This window comes from Sceloporus undulatus, chromosome 6 (genome assembly GCF_019175285.1).
Source record: "Sceloporus undulatus isolate JIND9_A2432 ecotype Alabama chromosome 6, SceUnd_v1.1, whole genome shotgun sequence".
NCBI lineage: Eukaryota > Metazoa > Chordata > Lepidosauria > Squamata > Phrynosomatidae > Sceloporus > Sceloporus undulatus.
Genome location: NC_056527.1, coordinates 94,509,409 through 94,528,982, shown reverse-complemented (window position 1 = coordinate 94,528,982; position 19,574 = coordinate 94,509,409). Strand labels below are relative to the sequence as shown.

At 38.7% G+C, this 19,574-nt stretch overlaps 1 protein-coding gene across 4 annotated transcripts in view; it reads left to right on the top strand.

The window, feature by feature from the left end:
* Positions 1 to 19,574, top strand: part of B4GALNT2 (beta-1,4-N-acetyl-galactosaminyltransferase 2) — a 38,816-nt gene that overhangs the window by 3,240 nt on the left and 16,002 nt on the right. For 3 of the 4 annotated variants that reach the window (XR_006104653.1, XM_042475303.1, XM_042475301.1), the window contains exons 1-3: positions 7,739 to 7,859; positions 12,895 to 13,068; positions 18,769 to 18,906. Coding sequence is in view for 3 of the 4 variants with exons in the window: in XM_042475303.1 (XP_042331237.1) it covers positions 7,819 to 7,859; positions 12,895 to 13,068; positions 18,769 to 18,906 (353 nt within the window). In the remaining variant the exon portion in view is untranslated. Of the gene's footprint in view, positions 1 to 7,738; positions 7,860 to 12,894; positions 13,069 to 18,768; positions 18,907 to 19,574 lie in introns of those variants that run through there. The other variant, XM_042475302.1, reaches the window with a different exon arrangement.

Genomic DNA, 19,574 nt, shown 5'->3' with positions numbered 1-19,574 from the left:
ATAATAATAATAATAATAATAATAATAATAATAATAATAATAATAATAATTTTAAAGAGATATTTGACTTCCTTTTAACACTGTGAAAGCATATATTAAGCATAATTTTACACCCTAAAAATCATTAATCGGCATACAAATGCATTCGCTGACACTCACAGGATGATCTGGGGCCAGTCACTACTTCTCAGCTCAGCTAATCTCGCAGGTTTGTTGTGGAGATAGCATGAGGGAAGACATTAATTTCTAGGGACAAGTAGATAAGAATGAAATAGATTTTTGCAGGCTAATCTGTAATATCAGTTGCAATAGCTGGCTACATGCATCACTAATCACATGCCTTCATGTTGCAATCCTTTCTAGCCATATCAGCATGCATTTAGTTCTGTTTGTGGCCTTAGCTCACAGTTTACAACATGTGGGTCCCTCACTATTGTTTGAGTGCATATTACTAAATTCCCACTGGTTGGGGCTTGTGGGAGTTTAAATCCAAAAACATGTGGGGACCCATGGTTAGGACCCATGGTAAAATGCTAACAGATCACCGTGAAAAGGCAGAACGGCTAAATGCCTGTTTTGCTTGAGTTTTCTCTCAATCTGAATGTGTATTTCCACGCATAGCAGAGATTTTGGCAAGGGATCATCTGGGTTGCAAATCAGGATGGACAAGGAGTTAATCAGGAATCACCTACTGGTAGTTAACCTAAACAAGTTCAAATCTTTAGGGCAAGATGAACTGCATCCCAGAGTATTGAAGGAACCTGTAGAACCAATTGCCACCACCTTTGAGAAATCTTGAAGAAAGGGTGGTGCCAGAGGACTGCAGATGAGCAGACGTTGTTCCTCTCTTTTAAAAAGACAAAAAATATGATCCAGGAAACTATAGCGCAATCAGCCTGACCTCAATACCGGGGGGGGGGGGAGGGAATTAGAACAGAAGTCCATCTGCAAATATCTTGACGACAATGCAATGATTAATGGAGTCAACATGGGTTTGTCAATAACAGATGCTCTCTTAGTTGTATGGTTAAACCTCTATTACTATTACAGGAAGATCCAGGAAATGACAATATGAAATAACTTTGTAATTAAAAAGCCGTAAATAAGTTTCTTAGAAGGAAAAGTTAATAAATTGAATTAAAAATAAATAAATAAATCCTCCCAAACTAACCATATATCTCTTTTTGACTGAGTACCATGTTCAATTTCCGCTAAGTCATGAAACGCACCTTGGGCAAGTTACATACGCTCAGCCTCAGGGGAAGGCAATGGCAAACCTCCTCTGAACAAATCTTGCCAGGAAAACTCCATGATAAGTTTGCTTTAGGGTGGCCATAAATAGGAAACGACTCGCAGGCTACAACATACATACTAGTTTAGTAGATGGATTTCAGGAAAACATTTGATAAGGTCTCCCATGATATTTTGATTGGCAAACTGATTAAATATGGACTAGATGGGAGGACCTCTGGGTAGGACTCATGGTGGGTTGATATCTCTGTGTGAAGCTCCGCAACAGGGAAATCTTTGGGCTCATTCCTGCTTACATTAAACAGATTTGCGATTCGCCTTCACTCCGTGTCGGTGAATCAATTCCAAAAGGTCCATCGTTCCTACTATGAAAGCAGACCTTTTCATTATCCCCTTGTAATCGCTTCTTTTTTGGTACGATTGTCATCCCCAGTAGCTTGTGCCGCTTCAAAATGCATGTCAATCGTCTGCATGTCATCAGTGATGTAAGCGGCAGCCCAGACAGCATGGCTTGGGAACTATACTTTTTTAAAAAATTGATAGAAGATTTGATTCATTGGTTTTGCAACTGCTTGCTTCACTGATTGCAAGTAGCTGCAAAATCAATGAATTGAATCTTCTATCAATTTTATTTTTTTATTAAAAAGTCATGTACCCATAGGTTACACCAGAAGCACAAAGGCAATGCTGAGAGGGAGGAATGGTGGATCTACCAAAAACTGAGGAGAGATGATAAACACCCCTCTGCCATTAATCCCTCCCCTCCAGAATTATGTGATTCAGATCCGTCGTTCCCACTTGTTGAACATGCGTCGGAATCAATTCTTTTCAAAAGAACCGCCAAAGAACTAGTGTCAAAAAAGAGCAGGTTTTTTGCATTTGCCTCGCTTCATCACGATTGAAACCACTCACAGTAGGATCAGAACCGGTTTCAAATGGGAACAACGGTCATACAACCCGATCAGCAATTTTCTTACAATCACAGTGGGAACACGGCCTTAAGCAGCAAATTACTCTGCTAGGTGGTAAGTTGCAGCTAATGAAAACTCTTCCGATAAAGAGAGAACATGAGATTAGCTATGCATGCTCCAAGAACGTTGCACCTTGTGAGGAGTCTGTCAATTCTGTAGCAGTCAGAAGTGAGTTGAGCAGTGGGGAGGAGGATAGTATTAATGCCAAGCTCAAACCACTTAAGCAAGCCTTTGAAAGACACAGTGCCTTCAAAAATCCTCACTTTTTAAACCAACTTTTACCACCTAATTTACAATTAAATTTACATTTCCCTGCATGGCAGAGGGTTGAACTGGATGGACCTTGAGGTCTCTTCCAACTCTTTGATATGGAAGATTGCTCTTCCAACTGGCAGTGAGATGAAAAGCCTTGATGAATTGCTTTCATTCTGGAAATATATTTTTGCAGTTTTTTAAACAAGAGACTAGACCTCTGTGAGAATATAGATTGTTTATTTTATAAGATGATAAGACTATATAAACAAAGATAATTCAAAATATCGTTGGAGAGGCTGTCAGGAAGTAGGGTCATATATACATATGTGGTGGCAATGTAAATATGTACAAAAATGTTGGGAAATAGTAATATTAGAGATAGAAAATATTATGAATGTAAAGATAGATAGAAAACTAAAAATAGTATTGTTATCAATATACAATGAAGTAGAATGGAGAAAGAAGAAGAAAAAACCTTGTTTACTGCTGCAAGATTAATCATAGCAAGAAATTGGAAAACAAAAATGAATGTGAAATTGGAGGACTGGTATAAAGAAGTTTGGAAGCTAGCGATTAATGACAAATTAACATGTAAATTGAAAGTTAAAAAAAAGGATTATGGAAAAGAAATGATTTTGATGAAATATGGAAAAAATGTATTGAAAATGTACTAAGAAAAGAAGATGGATGGGAAATTACCTCAATAGGAGGAGTTAAAATGAATAAGATGCAAAAGTACATGTATGTATGAAAAGACTACTAAAATTTGTTTTGTAAAATTTCAAAAATATTAATTAAAAAAAGGATTCAGGTATCCCCTTCTCAGCTTTCTGTAAATGCAAGGTAGAGCTTTGATGCTGGCTTATGTATAAGAAATGAGAGGGTGTAACCACTCAGAAATCTCTTTTATGCTATGCCTCATTAGCATCATTTCAAAGCTGTGCAAGGCTGCCTTGGGACATGATTCCTGATGCTAAACGCAAAGGCTAAGTAGAGACTAGCATTCTTTTATTTATAAGGATTGTTGTTAGGCCAGACAGCCGGAATTGCAAACAATCGAGAGCTGAGGATTTTTGCAGCATGGAGGTATTTGCTTCCTAATGTATGCTGCATCCAGCAACATGCATTAAAGGTAGAGATATGCCTGGGTCCAAAACACACTGGAAACAGTCCACTTTGAGACCACTTTGGCTGTCCTGGCTCAGTGCTGGGGTATTCTGGAACTGTAATTTTCTGAGACATTTAGCCTTCTGTCAGAGACCTCTGGTCCCACAATAAACTGCAGTTCCCAGGATTCCCTAGCACTGGGCCAGGGCAGTTGAACTGGTCTCAAACCTGATTGTTTCTGCAGTCTATTTTGGACTATTGTATCCACATTACAAAGTGAAAGCTTTATCCCACTTTAGCTGTCATGGATCTATCCTATGGGAATCCTGGGAATTGTAGTTTGGTGAAGACTTTAAACTTTTCAGAACTCTGGTTCAGGGAATAGAATAGAATAGAATAGAATAGAGCGCTCTAGCAGTGAATTCTAATTACTTCTCCAGAACCCTGCAAATCCCAGGGTTCTACAATGTGGAGCCATGGAAAGTTGAATCAAGCTGCTGCAATTGCACAACTGTAGTCAAGTTCAAGCAGAGTAAAATATTCCTTTGTCAGCAGATGAATGGAGAAAAAGCAATATCAGGAGGTACAAGAGGTTCTATTTACAAACTGGTTAGACAAATCTGTGGAGAAGCCTTTTTTGACACTTGTACCATGTGAATGGGACTTTTCCTAGCAGTGAATTCCTTCCAGTCACTTTTATAAGTCATGTTATGCTTTGATTATTATGCTATATTGTGTAATTTGTATTCTGTATCACGTATTGGTAACCTTTTGTACAACTATTCTACTGTTATTATTATGTTTTGCTGTGACGTGATGATGGCAGGGTGTAAGGGGGTAGCCTAATGTATTATTGTTATATTTTGTTTTGCGTTATATTGATTCTGTTTTGTAAACTGCCTTGATTCCATTGGGAAAATGTGGGATATAAATAAATAATAATAATAATTAATATTATTGTAAGTTAGGACTATAGAAATGTAAGAAGTTGCCTTATAATGTGTGAGACCATCGGTGACTTTAACCCAGTGTTGTAAACTCGGATTGGCACTGGCTTTTAAAGATTTCAGGCAGGATTCTTTCCTAGCCCAATCCACTGATTCACTGGTGGTCTCTCATCCAAATATTAGCCAATCCTGATCCTACTTAGCTTCAAAAATTCCATCAAGGTGTGTTCAAGATGGCATGGCTCTCATAAAAATGCCATTTGAGGAGGGTTTGCTGTAATCATTACTTATAATTGGTTGTCTTCACCCCAAGAATGCATGGTACAGGTTTAGGCTCCCTTATCCGGAATTCCAAAATCCAAAATACGCGGAGCAGCTGAGATAGTGACCCCTTTGCTTTCTTATGGTTCAGTGTACACAAACTTTGTTTTGTGCATAAAATTATTTAAAAATCAGATCTTTGAGAAATTATGTGAAGGAAAATATACTTAAATTGAAGGAGGAGTTGAAAGAAGATGTGAAAAGGGGGGTTAATTAAATAAATATTACGGGTAGAGGATATGAAAAAGGCTAATGATAAAGTGGCAATTCTGGAAAATAAAATTGAAATTATAAATAATGATATGGAAAATAATTTGGACAATTTGGCATTGTAAAAGAAAATGTGATGTCTTGGGAGGCTTGATGTTAAAAATATGAAAGATTGAGTTAATGGATCAATTTGGTTTTAAAACTGAGAAGAAAGTTGAATATTTGGGGGTTGTTATGATGAATATAGATTCTATGTTGTTTCAAAATAATTATGTGAGGACATGGAGTGGAACCGAGGAGGACATGATAATATGAGAGAGATTAAAGCTGTCAGTATGTGCAAGTTTGTATGATGGGGAGAAGTCACAAGTTAAATATAAAGTGCATAATAAGTTAAAGAGTGCATGATAAAATTGGTTAAGAAGTTTGATTATACTGTACAGATAGATCAACCAAAATTTTGGTTAAACAGATTTTATGATGATAGGAATAAACACCAAAAGGAAGATTGGAAATCACTCTTGTATTCTCCTTTTTTATTTTCTTTTTATTTTCTCTTGCATTTTTTTCTTTTATAATTTCTGTAATTATTAATGTATTCTTAACATTCTTAATAAAGATACATTGCAGAGATATGACATAGGTGGAAATACCATCAGATGGATCCATAATCGGTTGGACACCTGTGCTCAAAAAGTGTCAGCAGTAGCTGTGCTTTAAATTGGAAAGAGATCTCAAGTGGAATGCCACAGCATTCTGTCCTGAAGCTGATAGTCTTCAATATTTTTATCAGTGATTTAGATGATGAGATGGAGGGAATCCTTATCAGTTTTACAAATGATACAATACTGAGAATGGTAACTAACACACTGAAGAATAGGAACTGTATTCAAAAGGATCTAGAAAACTAAGCTGGACAGCTACCTGCTAAGGATGCTCTAGCTTAGTGGTTCCCAAACTTTGGTCCTCAGATGTTTTGGACTGCAGCACCAAGAATTCCTGACTACTAGCCAAGCTGGCTTCTGGGATTTGAAATCCAAAACATCTGGAGGACCAAAGTTTGGGAATCACTGCCAAGAGATCCTGCACTGAGTAAAGGATTGGATCTGATGGCCCATGGGGCCCTTCAAATTCTATGGTTCTGGATCAGCCTGCCCCAACCTGGTATCCTCCAATTTTTTAGAACTTCTACTTCCAGAAAGTAGGATTTGTGGTTAGGAATTATGGAAGAAAATCAATTCATTTGAATATTGGTGCTGGAGAAGAGTGCTAAGGATACCATGGACAGCTAAAAAATACAAACAAATGGATTCATGAATAGGGAGATTATCGCACCCAGGAATCCTGGTGGAAGAGAGATGAGATCTAAAAGATGAACATTGATGTTATTGCATTTACCCATGTCTGGGTTGTAGGCAGCCCGTATCCCCTCAGGCAGCCCGCCTACAACCTGGTCTTCTCCCGTGGCTTTTTCAAGAACAGGAAAATTTCATTCTTAAATAAGCCACAGGAGAAGTCTGGGTTGCAAGTGGGCTGCCCACATGGATACAGCCAGACACAAGTAAATGTGATAACATTAGTTTTGGTCTTTTAGATCCCGCGTCTCTTCTGCTAGGATTCCTGGTTGCGATAATCTGCTAGATCGATCCTGAAATTTCTCTGGAAACCCAGACGATCAGACTGGGGTTACTGTACTTTGGCCACATCATGAGAAGGCACAACTCATTAGAAAAGGCAATAATTCTAGGGAAAGTGGGGGAAAGTAGAAAGAGAGGGAAGCGGCAGGCTAGGTGGATCGATTCAATTAAGAAAGTCAAAAGTATGAATTTGCAAGACCTAAGCAGAGTAGTGGATGACAGGGGAGCTTGGACATGTCCCATCCACAGGGTTGCTATGAATCGGGGTCAGTTTGAGGGCGGCCGACAACAACAACAAGAAAATTCCAAAATATCTAAAAGGCAGATTGGTATGCTCCAGACATCCTGCCTTTTACCCACTTAATTAATCTGCTACCCTCAGATGTAATGGAAGATGTTGTTTCGTTTTAAGGGTTAAACATTGAACTTCTGTTCTGTGCATGTACTAGAAAGCACCATTTTGCCTTAGGCAGCAGGGTATTTGGCTGGGTGTGCCTAGACCAATTATTATGATGGATGGTAATATTTGGGAACATCGTATTCCTGCTACTAATCAAACAGGTCTATCAGAGCCAATCTGTCTCCCATGTTCCTTTCATGAGCATGGCCCTTGTTTCTTTCTATGTGCTTCTTACTGTTAGACCCTCCCTCCTATGTTAACTTTCCAGAATGTTTCTGTTCAAGATGTCACAATCCCTTAAATGGTAACAATGTGTTGGGTAGATTCCAGAGCGTTTTGGTTAAATCATTAGCAGACTCCTTTTGATGGGCTTTTGTGTACAAAGGTCGGGATTTGCCCATAATATCCAGCATCCTAGACGCAACCTTCCGCCAGTTTGGGGACCTTCTAGATTCCCTATCTCTCTTTCAGTCATGTATGTATGTACAAACTAGTCAGACCAGTAAGTCTGGCCTAAGAAATGTGAATCAGACCAAAGAAATCATTTGTAATACAGTACCTGTGGCAGTACTATTGGCTGTATATCCTGAGGGTGAAGGTGGAGTTACTGCCTTTCAGCCCCTAATGCAGGGATGGAGTTTAAAATCTAGTTACACCTAGTTTTACCTAGTGTTTGCTCTGGCTTGGGACATTACTCCTCAGTTGGAGGCTTCTCAGGGATGGAGAAAGGGCACACTAAGATATTCCAGACATTATGGAAGTAAGTAGCTCTTGACTTTCTTGTGCTAGTGGCTTGGATCCTAGAAAATATTGTATAAAAATACTGCATTAAAAAAAGACAAAAAAGTAATGGGTTGGAATATTTCTAGTTTTTCTCTGTGATCTGCCTAGGGGTGGTTTGTTTTTGTTTTTTTGTACTACACTATTGTTGTTGTTGTTGTTGTTGTGTTGCTGTGTGCCTTCAAGTCGTTTCCAACTAATGGAGACCCTATCATGGGGTTTTCTTGGCAAGATTTGTTCAGAGGAGGTTTGCCCTTGCCTTCGTCTGAGGCTGAGAGCACTGGGATACCACAACAAAGTAAAACACTTTTTGTATATCTAGCATAATGTGCCCAGAGATGGGAACAGTGATCTGAAGGGATACTTTCCTATTACAGCCCAACTTTGCTCTTGTCTTTTTTTGGCTGTCGTTTCCTCTTATTGTAATTTGTTGGTGATTTCCCTGCACAACTATTACCACTACCACTATTACTACTACTACTACTAATAATAATAATAATAATAATAGTCGTCGTCGTCATCATCATCATCATCATCATCATCATGTGCTTCCAAGTACACTCCAACCTATTGTGACCTTAGCATAGTGTTTTCTATGCAAGGTTTGTTTGGAGGCAGTTTGCCATTGCCTTCCTCTTAAGCTGAGAAAGTGTGCCTTGCCCAAGATCACCTTGTGGCTGAGTCAAGATTAGAACTCTGGTCTCTCAGAAGCTTAGCCAAACACTTAGCCTTTACTTACCCCATTCTGGTTCTCTCTTTCACTTACAGATGAACAGAAAGAGAAGCGTAGTAATCAACTAGTAGCCTCTGGAAAAGGTTAGGATAAAACTTTAAATTGCCCTGATTTTCCAATTAAGAGGATTAGTTTTTTTAATCATCATCATCATCATCAAACCCTGCCACCATATGTTTTTTATATAAGTGTCCATTCAAGATATAAGCTACTGGCTTTTAACCCCCTTCACTTGCCGTTGTGCCACTTTTATTTTAAACAGTGACAAGCATGCTTGCTGTTAGTTGGTGAAGAATCTGGATGCTTATTTTGTTCCTTATACACAGGCATCTCTAGAGAAGATTGGAAATTATTTATTTGCATTTGAGCATGTTCAAGTTTTCTGTGTTTATATAGAGCAAGTGGAGTGAAAAGGCTTCCGATTTGTGGGAGCTGCTTTTGTTTTCTTGCAAGAACCTTGAGATCCATCATCCAGAACCAGGTCTTAGGAACACAGTGTCAAATCTGAATAAGTAGGACACTTTGAACTGCTGAGTTCTAAAAATGAATGTACTTCTCTGTCATTTTGCTCTCAAAACCACTCTTGTGATTATGCTAAGCGCCCTTAACTTTTGTTTGTATGTCTTCATGGCGGCCCCATGAATTTCATAGAGTCTTCTTAGCCAAGGAATCCTCAGAGGTGGTTTTGCCAGTTTCTTCCTGCAAAAAATACCTTATACCACCTAGTATTCATTGATGGTCACCCATCCAACTATTAACCAAAGCTGACCCTACTTAGCTTCCAAGATCAGACAGGATCTGTTGTCTTTCGAGGATTTAGGCCCTTTTTTAACTTAAGTATAATTTAGGCTGGAATGTGGGCCATTGTGTTGCTGTTATTGCAGAACAATTAGGAGGTAGTAGTAGATAAAGATCAAGGCTTCAAGTCCTTGATATAAACTTTGTACTATGGAGAGAAGTATTTGTGTGTAATTGTATGCAACATCAGATATCGAATGAGTGTTGGCTGGGAACACTGGTTTGTGTCAGAGGTGAAAAAGCAACTCTCACACCATTCTAGAAAACGTGATGATTTATTATTGATTGTGAATGTAACTTTTCTCAATGGTTATCCAGAAGCCTAAATCCCCAGCGTAAATGTAGGACAGTTGTAAGTAGTGTCAGGCTAGGACCAAGGTTCAAATCCTCACTCAGCTCTGAAATTCATTGGATGACTTTGGGCCAGTTGCTGCCTTTTAACTTAGCCCATCCTAACCTACTTCACAGAGTTGTTATGTGAATAAAACAGGGATGAAGATCACCATGTACATCATCTTGAGACAAGTCATGACATAGAAATAATAAGTAAACTAATAAAAATTAGACTTCTTTGGCACATTTTAAAGTTTAAAGCAGTCTTCCTTGACTTAATGTATTCCAGCTCTTTCTGAGTACAGTACCTGGCAATCTCAACATCAGGTACTGATGTAGTAGTACCTGATGTCAGGTATTGACGTAATACTAGCTGATGTGATGGGGTTAAAATCTAAAACATTTGAAGGAATCATTGTGGGGAAGGCTTGTTTAAAGACCATTCTGATCAACACAAAAAATTATGCTAATTTGATGTTTGCCATGCAGACTTCTGAATTTCAGAACATTGTCACATTTCATATGTGGAATACAGCTGTGAGGTGTTTATTTGATAAACAGATATATTCATCTTTTGTTACCATTAGCAAGGAAATGCCTACATGCAAACTTATAACTAGAGTATATAAATAGATAAAAATAGGTAAGTGAATAGGTAATTAGATTCAAGTACAAAGATATGAAAGGCATTCGTTTTTCAGCAAAGCAGGATCCTAGCATATTACATGGAGCACTAATGGTTACAAAAGGTATATTTAAAGGAGTTAGGGGAGGTAATTTGTTTAGATTAATAGAAGATTTACAGAATTAGTCAGGTTTTGATTGAATTAAGCGATGATTGATAGCAGTAAGTGATAGAGATTATCAATATGTATTAATATTTACTAGAATTTTATTGAGAGAATTTCTATAGGTAGCATATATATGTTTTGTATAAGCATTGAACCAGATTACAGTTGTCCTGATTTGTGGGGGACCCATTCCGGTAATATTGGAGCCTCATTGATTACAGTGGGGGCATGCTCCTGTGCATGCACCATTATGTCCCTCCCAGCTTGCCATCTACGAAAGACCAAGGGACTCAAATAGCAAGACCACGAATCGCGAGAGACGACTGTACTAATAAGTACAGGTTAAAGAGAGCCAGTGTAGTATAGTGGTTTCAGCATTGCATTATGACTCTGGAGACCAGGGTTCAAATCCCCACTTGGCCATGAAAACCCACTAGGTGACCTTGGGCAAGTCACACATTCTCAGCCTCAGATGATGGCAATGGTAAATCCCTTCTGAAGAAACCTACCAAAGAAAATCCCGTGATACGGTTGCCTTACATTGGAAACAACTTGAAGGCTCACAACAACATAGGTTACAGAAAGGAGGTTGATGATTTATTGTATAAGAGAGAGAGGTGCTGAGAAGAAGATTAGAAGTTACTTTTATCTTGTCTTCTTTTCTTCAATTTTATAGTTTTTGGGAGGTTTTCCTTTTTTTCTATTTGTTTCTCTTCAAGTATTTCATGTAAAGTTAACATTCTTTTTCTATAGTTAGAATTTTTTTTAAAGGCTCATTACTGATTATTACCGTTTTGATGGCTTGTTTAGTCCATTTCTTTTCACAAAATCTTATAATCAGAAATGTAAACGTAAATGCTATAGCAGTTAAAGTGATGTCAAATTTCATTAATTCTGTACTACTGTACACATTAGACCTTTGTTGGTGGGTATCTATCTATCTTTGGTTTTAACAATAAAGCTTCAGTTTTATTTTATTTTGAAAGGTGCATTGTTCTGTTAATTAAAAATCACCATGGAGTTGAATTCCAAACGTGAAATTTGGCACTGTTCTGAAATTTAAGAATCAGGATGTGCTTGGCAAACTTCAGACTGGTGCAAATTTGTATTTTGCCTCTTTAAAGCTGTGGCCCTTATCACACATGGGGGGTTTGCAGCTCAGATCCGCAGTCACTCCTGTTCTAGCAATGCGAAACATCATGTTTTTTCACACCAGATCCGGAGTCACTCCTGTCTAGCAATGCGAATTCACGTTAAAACGTGATGTTTTACCACACCTGGTTGCCCTTCCAAATGGAGGGGGAAGTGGAGTCAGTTCGATTCCAAGCAAGTCACGTGATGCGGATTCAAGCAAAGCGAAGTGAGTGCACATTGTATTACCACACCAGGGCATAATTTGAGGGTTCAACAATTCGAATTGGCACCCTTGCACAAGCTCACTGGGGCTCTGGATGCTGTCATCCTTTCCTGCCCCCTCCTTAGCTATCTTTCATCGAGGTGAAGGAGGCGGCAGGGGATGATGGGATGGGTGGCAGGTTGAAGGAGGGGAGCAGATTGGGGTCTAGGAGGAAGCAGGAGATGATGGGATAGGTGGCAGGTTGAAGGAGGGGAGCAGATCAGGATCTAGGAGGAGGCAGGGGATGATGGGATGGGAGGCAGGTTGAAGGAGGGTGGCAGGGTGGCAGAGAGGAGGAAATGGGATGAAGGAGGAAGAGGGGGATGAAGGAGCAGTCCACAGGGGGCCAAGGGCGGCGACATCAGAGTGATCTTCCACACCAGACCAATTCGAAGTGAAATCGAAATGAGCTTGAATGCGAATTCTGTGAATTCCCTTTTTTCTGGAATTCATCAAAATGAGGAATTACTTTGGATTCACTGTGGAAGCCCCACAGAAGGAGCTCCCATAGAAAGGAATCGCGTCTGAAAACACATTCACATTATGACGTGACTTCGCATCGTTGGACCCACAGTCCCCCGGATCTGAGCTGTAAAAGCTCTAAAAATCTCTGTGTGATAAACCTCATTGTCATGAACAAGTGAAAAGTACATATCGACTCATGTGACTTTACAGCTTTCTGCTTTGCAGTATTTCCTAGATAAATGATTTAATATTTTAAAAACTGCCCCTTCTTATTTTCAGGGGCAGCTCTAAGGCTGAGAAGGTTTACCTTTAAGATGTAAAGTTGACTTGTATTCCACAGTTATATTCAACTGTTTACTTTGCTGGTTAGTTAATGGATGTCTTTTCTGAAAAAAGAGATATCTGACGCATTGGGGAAAAATTATCTAGAGAATCTTTGAATTAAAAAAGCAATACTGAGTTGGCTTGGAGATTGATTATTTGCTCTGCTTTCCTACAGATACAAGTATTTTTATGGACCAATATTGTGTCTGGCCATCCTGACTTACCTTTTAATCTACAAGGGGAAAGGCAAGCAAGTCAAACAAGAATGGGAATCTCCAGAAGCCTCATCTTTCTTTAAGCTTTTGCCAGAAGAGAAATACAAATCCATGTTCTTGTATAATGGCATTTGGTAAGTCTTATAAACTAGTTTTGCTTTTAAAAACATTATATATATATTTTTTAAAAAAGAATAAGATTAAAAGTACGCCACAGTCCCAGACTTAATATTTTGATTAAAAGCATGTATGGATCACCAAAATAAAATGGGAAAGAATAGGAACAAAATCTGGGACTTTCTAGTGTTTTTAATCAGTTTGGATACATTAGACTAAAGAGCTATTGAGTAGAAACATTAAAAATACAGCAGGGAAGTATGTCTCTTTGCATGGGGCAACACATCACTTTATTTTATATCGAATTAACAAAAATATCACTTGCAATCAAATTTTTCAATCTTCTTTTTCCAAACTCTGTTCCACCATTTTCGTTAATATTCTGAGTTAAACAATAAATCAGGTAAATCAAGTAGTGACACTTGTATAGCAAAAGTATCTGAGTTGGGCTTTGTGGAGGGCTGGTTGCACTCCCACACAACCGCATTGCAAATTAAATAGTCAGGGAACAGACTCCGTCAAGTAAGTTAGCCATTTGAAATGTCCGACAAATTGTAAAAAGCTTCAAAGAGGAACTATAAGTCACTTTGTTCATCTTGTTAAATATTGATATTAAAAAGTTTTCAAAAGAATGAAAAATCAACTACTGAGGGACGCTAATGTGGCTGTCAGAACTAACAGACTGGCTGCTTGACAAACCTGTATTATGTTACGCAACCTTTCCAAGGTTTATGGTCAGTGTCACAATTTGTATCTTTCTGCATTAATTGACACTCTGATGATCCCATCCCCAGGCAACTGCTTAAATATCTGTGGCTGCTTGTGGCTTTAATATGTACCCTGTCAGTGCTTCTGAAGTATGTGTACATATGAAAATTTGAATCCACAAAAGCTCATGTTTCGATAAATCTACAAGTCCTGAAGATGCTGCTAGATCCAACACCACCCTTCCTGTTTCTTTATTGTTGTTGTTGTTGTTAAATTAGGGTCAACATAATTTGAAAAGCTGAAAAGAAGACCCATTTACCAAATGACTACAGACATAGTCCAGTTAATGATGTTCATGTGTTCCTGGGCATGACTTTTTTTAACAAAACATTTAAAGTGCTGTGATGTCGAAGGCTTTCATGGCCAGCATCTGTATTTTTTGTGGGTTTTTTGGGGCTATGTGGCCATGTTCTAAAAGAGTTTATTCCTGACGGTTCGCCAGCATCTTCAGAGAAAGATGCCAGCCACAGATGCTGGCGAAACATCAGGAAGAAACTCTTCTAGAACATGGCCACGTAGCCCCCCAAAAACACAAAAAACTATTTAAAATGCTATTTAAAGTCATATTTCCCCAGACTATTGCTAGCCCCTGACAAATTTCGAGGAAAGAAACAATTGTAGCCAGGGGACACAAATATGATGCCAGTCCCTGGCATATTGGAAAAAATTAATTGCTAGTCCCCTTCATCAAAAAAGAACCTGAAAAGCACTGGTCTACAACATTTGGATGGTGCCAGCTTGTCTACTGTCTTGCAGTTAAAGTTGCTAAATAAGCAGCATAGTCCCTAGTCATATGGGTGTATTACATACTAATAATATAATGGTGAACATGAGGTACTTCAAATCAGTTTTGCCCACTAAATAAGAAAGTGTCATTGTCAGAGCTGACAACAAGAAATCAGCTTTTTGTAACTGCTATTGGCTGACACTGCTTGGAACACACCATTTTATACAATTATTCCTCCCTGGTTTATAGTTTCTTGGACAGAATTTGAATCACTGATAGTGCAGAACTCTAGCCATTAACAATTGGTAGATTATGAAACTAGTGATCCTGTTTAAATAGAGTTACACCAATATATCGTTTCCAATATGTTTCAAAAATTTTCTTTTGATCAAGACAATTTAGAAAATATGATTCATATATGGCTTTTTAAAAAGTATTTTATGGACAGGCTTATGCATCTTGGAAAAAAAACCCCACAATTATAGCATCTTTTATATTATATGTCTTTTGTATTGTTATTTTTTTAACAAAAGACACTGAGATATCTTGAAGGCTAACAAACTCATTTTGTCTAACATACATTCATGAGTTTAGGTTGTGCTATAATAAAATTGTTATTCTATAAGACTCCAAAATTTGCTTTGCTTTTGCTGTAAGAAACTGATACAGCCACCCCATGGTGTTTTATAATTTCCTTTGATAGACCTACTCATATCAAAGTGTGTTAGGAAACTTAATAGACAAGGGTAGCTATCTTCTTTTTTTGGTGGTCTGCCGCCTTTTAAAGATTTTTTCTTGCTGTAAGTACAGAAGTCTTGCAGATCCAACTGATCTGTTCCACCGTTTGAAAAATAGGATCTTAGAATTTGTGACATGGCACCAGATTGAAGCCTAAACCTTGAGTTTAGAGCAGAGGTATTTTTGTCTTAACAAAGGACTTATCTATCCTGGTCAAAAGCGCCACACACACACCAAAGCTTCACAACGTACAGCTACTTCTGCAGAGGATTAATGGTTTTCAGCCCTTAACCCAGCTTTGCTCTGAAGTAAGCAAAGTCAGGGGAAATGCCGGAATGCCTCCAGTTATTTTGGCCATGGCAACAGCTGGATCAAGTTCAATTTGGCTGATCCAGTTGTCTACATGCCAAGAACTGTGGCATCCCCCTTACGGCACAGAGAAGAGGATGGACTGTCTTCTGATCTGCTGCCACTGCTTCCTTACCATCCGAGCAGCTCCCTGTGAGTGCCTGGACACAACATCATTGCTTCTGCTGAAATCAGAACAAGGTGCCCATGCAATTGATAAGGAGGTAGTAGAATAACCCCTTCCTACATCATATGGCAGGACACCTCCTGGAGATGTCACAGCCAGCAATCCGGCCCCTGCTTCTAGATCTCATGGCTGGATGGAGGCACCTCCAGCAGATGTCTGGGCATGCGATCTAGGAGGGTGGATCACTGTATCTCATTGACTGCGTGGGCACCTTATTCTGTCCTCAGCAGAATTGGCAGTGCTCCAGGCAGGCTTTACACAAAGCTCCTACTTGCAAGGAAGTGCCGGCAGCGACTCCAAAAACAGGAGACAGGCCAGAAGAGCTGATGCAGTGTCACACTGGCCCATGTGGATAACAATGCGACATCTCACCAGATTCTGCCTGTGCATGTGGCTGCCATTGTGGCATAATGTTCCTGACTGGTCCTGGATTAAGTCAATGGCAACTGAAAACCTCTTCAAAATGGTAGTCCTCCAAACACTAGTTATTAGATCTGCTCCCTTAAGAGTTAATCTGACTGGGGTGGGTTTCTTAAGATCATTGTGATCCTTATCTTGCTCACGTGATCCTGAAAAATGTACTGTGTTGCGATTAGTTATTTTAAGCTGGATGTGATGATTCTAGCAAGGCTGGAGAAATTGAAAGTGATCATATATAGATGCCTTTTCCCATCTTAATCATTCTCTCACAATTGTAGTCATTTTACCTTTCAAAAATGACTAGGAATTACTTGGGGGTCATTTAAGATTGGTAATGTGTTAAAGCCTCTTCCAATACAGTAATATGTCTCTTCTCCCATCTCTCTCTTCTATAAAAAAAAGTGTTTGCTTAAGAGAGGTGTTAATTATAAGTCGGCAACTTCTGAATGTAAAAATAACTGTTCTACAAAGATACAGATTCATAGCAAGAAGTATGGTTATAGGAGTGGAAATCTGGATGCCTCAGCAGCCTAGGAAGGTTGTCTGTAGCTCTTTTGGAAAGAGTAATACCCTCATTTCAAAAGGTGACCTTATGGAAGAAAACAACATGAGCTTTAATGAGGAGGAATCATTAGTGAGGAAGCATTAGTTCAAAGATGAACAGGTGAGCTCAAATTTGTTGCACAAAAGAGTCATGTTGTGTTTAGTGCTGAGCTTTGGAAGTTACTTTAAAAGTAGTTAAAGGAGCAACATCCAAAGCAATTAGTTACTGATATAGTTAAAATTTTAAAGGAAGCTAGTAGTAGTAATATATTTATATCTCATCTTTTCCCCAGCCTGGGACTCACGACAGCTTACAACAATTTTTAAAAAACAGCAAAAAAAATGCACCAGACACAAAAGTTAAAACTATAATTAAACAAGCCATACATTAAAAACAGTTGAAAAGCATAGCTGTTATAAGTAACAAATAAACAAAACACAGATAAACAGTATAGCGCAATTCTGAAAGGCTTAGTCATCTAAAAAGTCTTAACTTGCCTGTGGAAAGACAGCAAAAAGGGTGCCAATCTAACCAGTCTCAGAACTGGCTACCAGAAGAACAAGAAGAGGTAGAGGTTGCAGCAGCGGCAACTTATTTTAGAATCCTCCAAGAGTGGTGTTTAAACTTGTAAGTGTCCCTATGCCACCCCATGATGGATTGCATTGGGACATTTGTTATTGTTGAGGAAACTGATAGCAACAACCTTCAGTAACGGATAAAAGAAGGAGATATTTAAAATGCATTTAACCTTTTAAATAGGTTGTAGGTGAAGAAAGGCTTGCATTAAGACAAAGTATATTTCAGAATCATAAGTGGACTTCCAGTACATCCCAGTTCCCTTCTCATTTAGGGGGCATTTTTGGTAGTTCATGCAGCACCTGGATCCACTACACATCTCCATTCTTTTGTTAAAATTATACACACAGAGCTAGGGTTGCAAGAAAGAAAGCTAGAGAGAGGAGTATACCATAAATACTCCAAATAAATAATTAATAGTTGTGTAGAAGAAGGAATAAGCAAGTGTTGCTTATTATCTGGTTATACTGTCTGCCAGCACTAAGCCAAACTACAATTAATAGTCTGTCACATATCCTAAATACTCAGCTTGATTGTGGGGATCCCAATCTTATTGTATGTTGTTCCAAGATTCTGAGGTTCAAGGATGAAACTTCATCCACTGAATCCAGAGTGTTAGATACAATACTGGAACAGCAGCATATGAACAAATAGTCAAGTACTAGATTTAGTGTGTGTGTGTGTGTGTGTGTGTGTGTGTGTGTGTACGTACATGTACTTTTAAGTGGCCTGTTGACTTATGCCAACCCCATGAATTTTACAGAGTATTCCTAGGCAAGCAATACTCAGAGGTAGCTTTGTCAATTCCTTCCTCTGAAATGTAGCCTACAGCACCTTGTATTCACTGGAGATCTCCTGTCTAAATGGTAACCAGAGCTGACTCTCCTTAGCTTCCAAGATCAGATGGGATCTGCTGCCTTTAGGGTATTAAGTTCCTACTAGACACTGGAGACCAGGGTTTGATTCGTAGTTTAGCCATGAAACCCATTGGGTGACCTTGGGGAAATCACATGCTTTCAGCCTCAGGGGAAGGCAGTGACAAACTTCCTCTGAACAAATTTTGCCAAGAAAACCCTATGATAGGGGTTTAAACCAAAAGTTCCTATTCTGTTTTTAAAACCAATTTTTCCCCCAACCCTGATTTTGGATTGTCCAGGTGTTCTGAAAAGTCCTATGAACCTGAGAAGTTTGCACAGGAAAATCAACAATGACTCTGGGCTTGAAGGTGTTCTGACAACTAGTCTGGGAGGAAGGCAATGGCAAATCTTGCCAGGAAAACCCTATGACAGGGCCACCATAAGTTGGAAGGCACACAATAATGATCTTTTTACAGGTTGTTATACAAATCTGCACAATTTCTTTGCACAAATTCCTATTTTCCTCTCTTTCACCCCTTCTCTTCTCATTAGGTTAGGACCAAAGAATCACTGTGAGTGTGCCAAAAGCAGCAAGCTGACAGTGTATCAATTGGATGATTATATTGACAAGGAGAAACTTGCTTCAGTTACAAAAAGACGAGAGAAGGAATTCAAGGATTATCAGAAAAGGTAAACTACCCTAGTGAACAGACATATACCCTGGAATTGGATCTCATGGGTCATATGGATAAAATTCAAAGCCACCCCATGGTCATGAGATACAGGTTGAGACTCTCTTATCTGGAATTCTGAAATCGAAAATCCTCCAAAAAACAAAACTTTTTTCATGTGTGGCTGAGATAGTGGCATCTTTGCTTTCTGATGGTTCAGGATAATAAAAAACTTAGTTTCATGCACAAAATCGTTTTAAAATATGTATTATATTACCTTCAGGATATGCGTATAAGCTCTATATAAAACATACATTAATTTCGTATTTTGACTGGGTCCTATCTCCAAGGTACAGTATTCCAAAATTCAAAAAATCCAGAATATGGATCACTTCTTGTCCCCAGCATTTTAGAGAAAGGATATTCAACCTCTACTTGCAAAAGAGTTTCCATTCCCTTTGTTCTTAATAGGAGTTAGTTCATTCTTCTGTGCAGCAGCTTGGATCCCATGTGCTTATACTAAGAGAGGCCACATTGAAATAAATTGGACTGCAGTCAGTTAGCCATGATGTGGTCATATATAGAGACCTGTTGATACTATTTTCCGCAACAGCAACCAAGTATAAAATAAAACTGCGCAATGAAAAACATCCCTAGCAGTTTAACACTAAAAATGTCAATACAGTG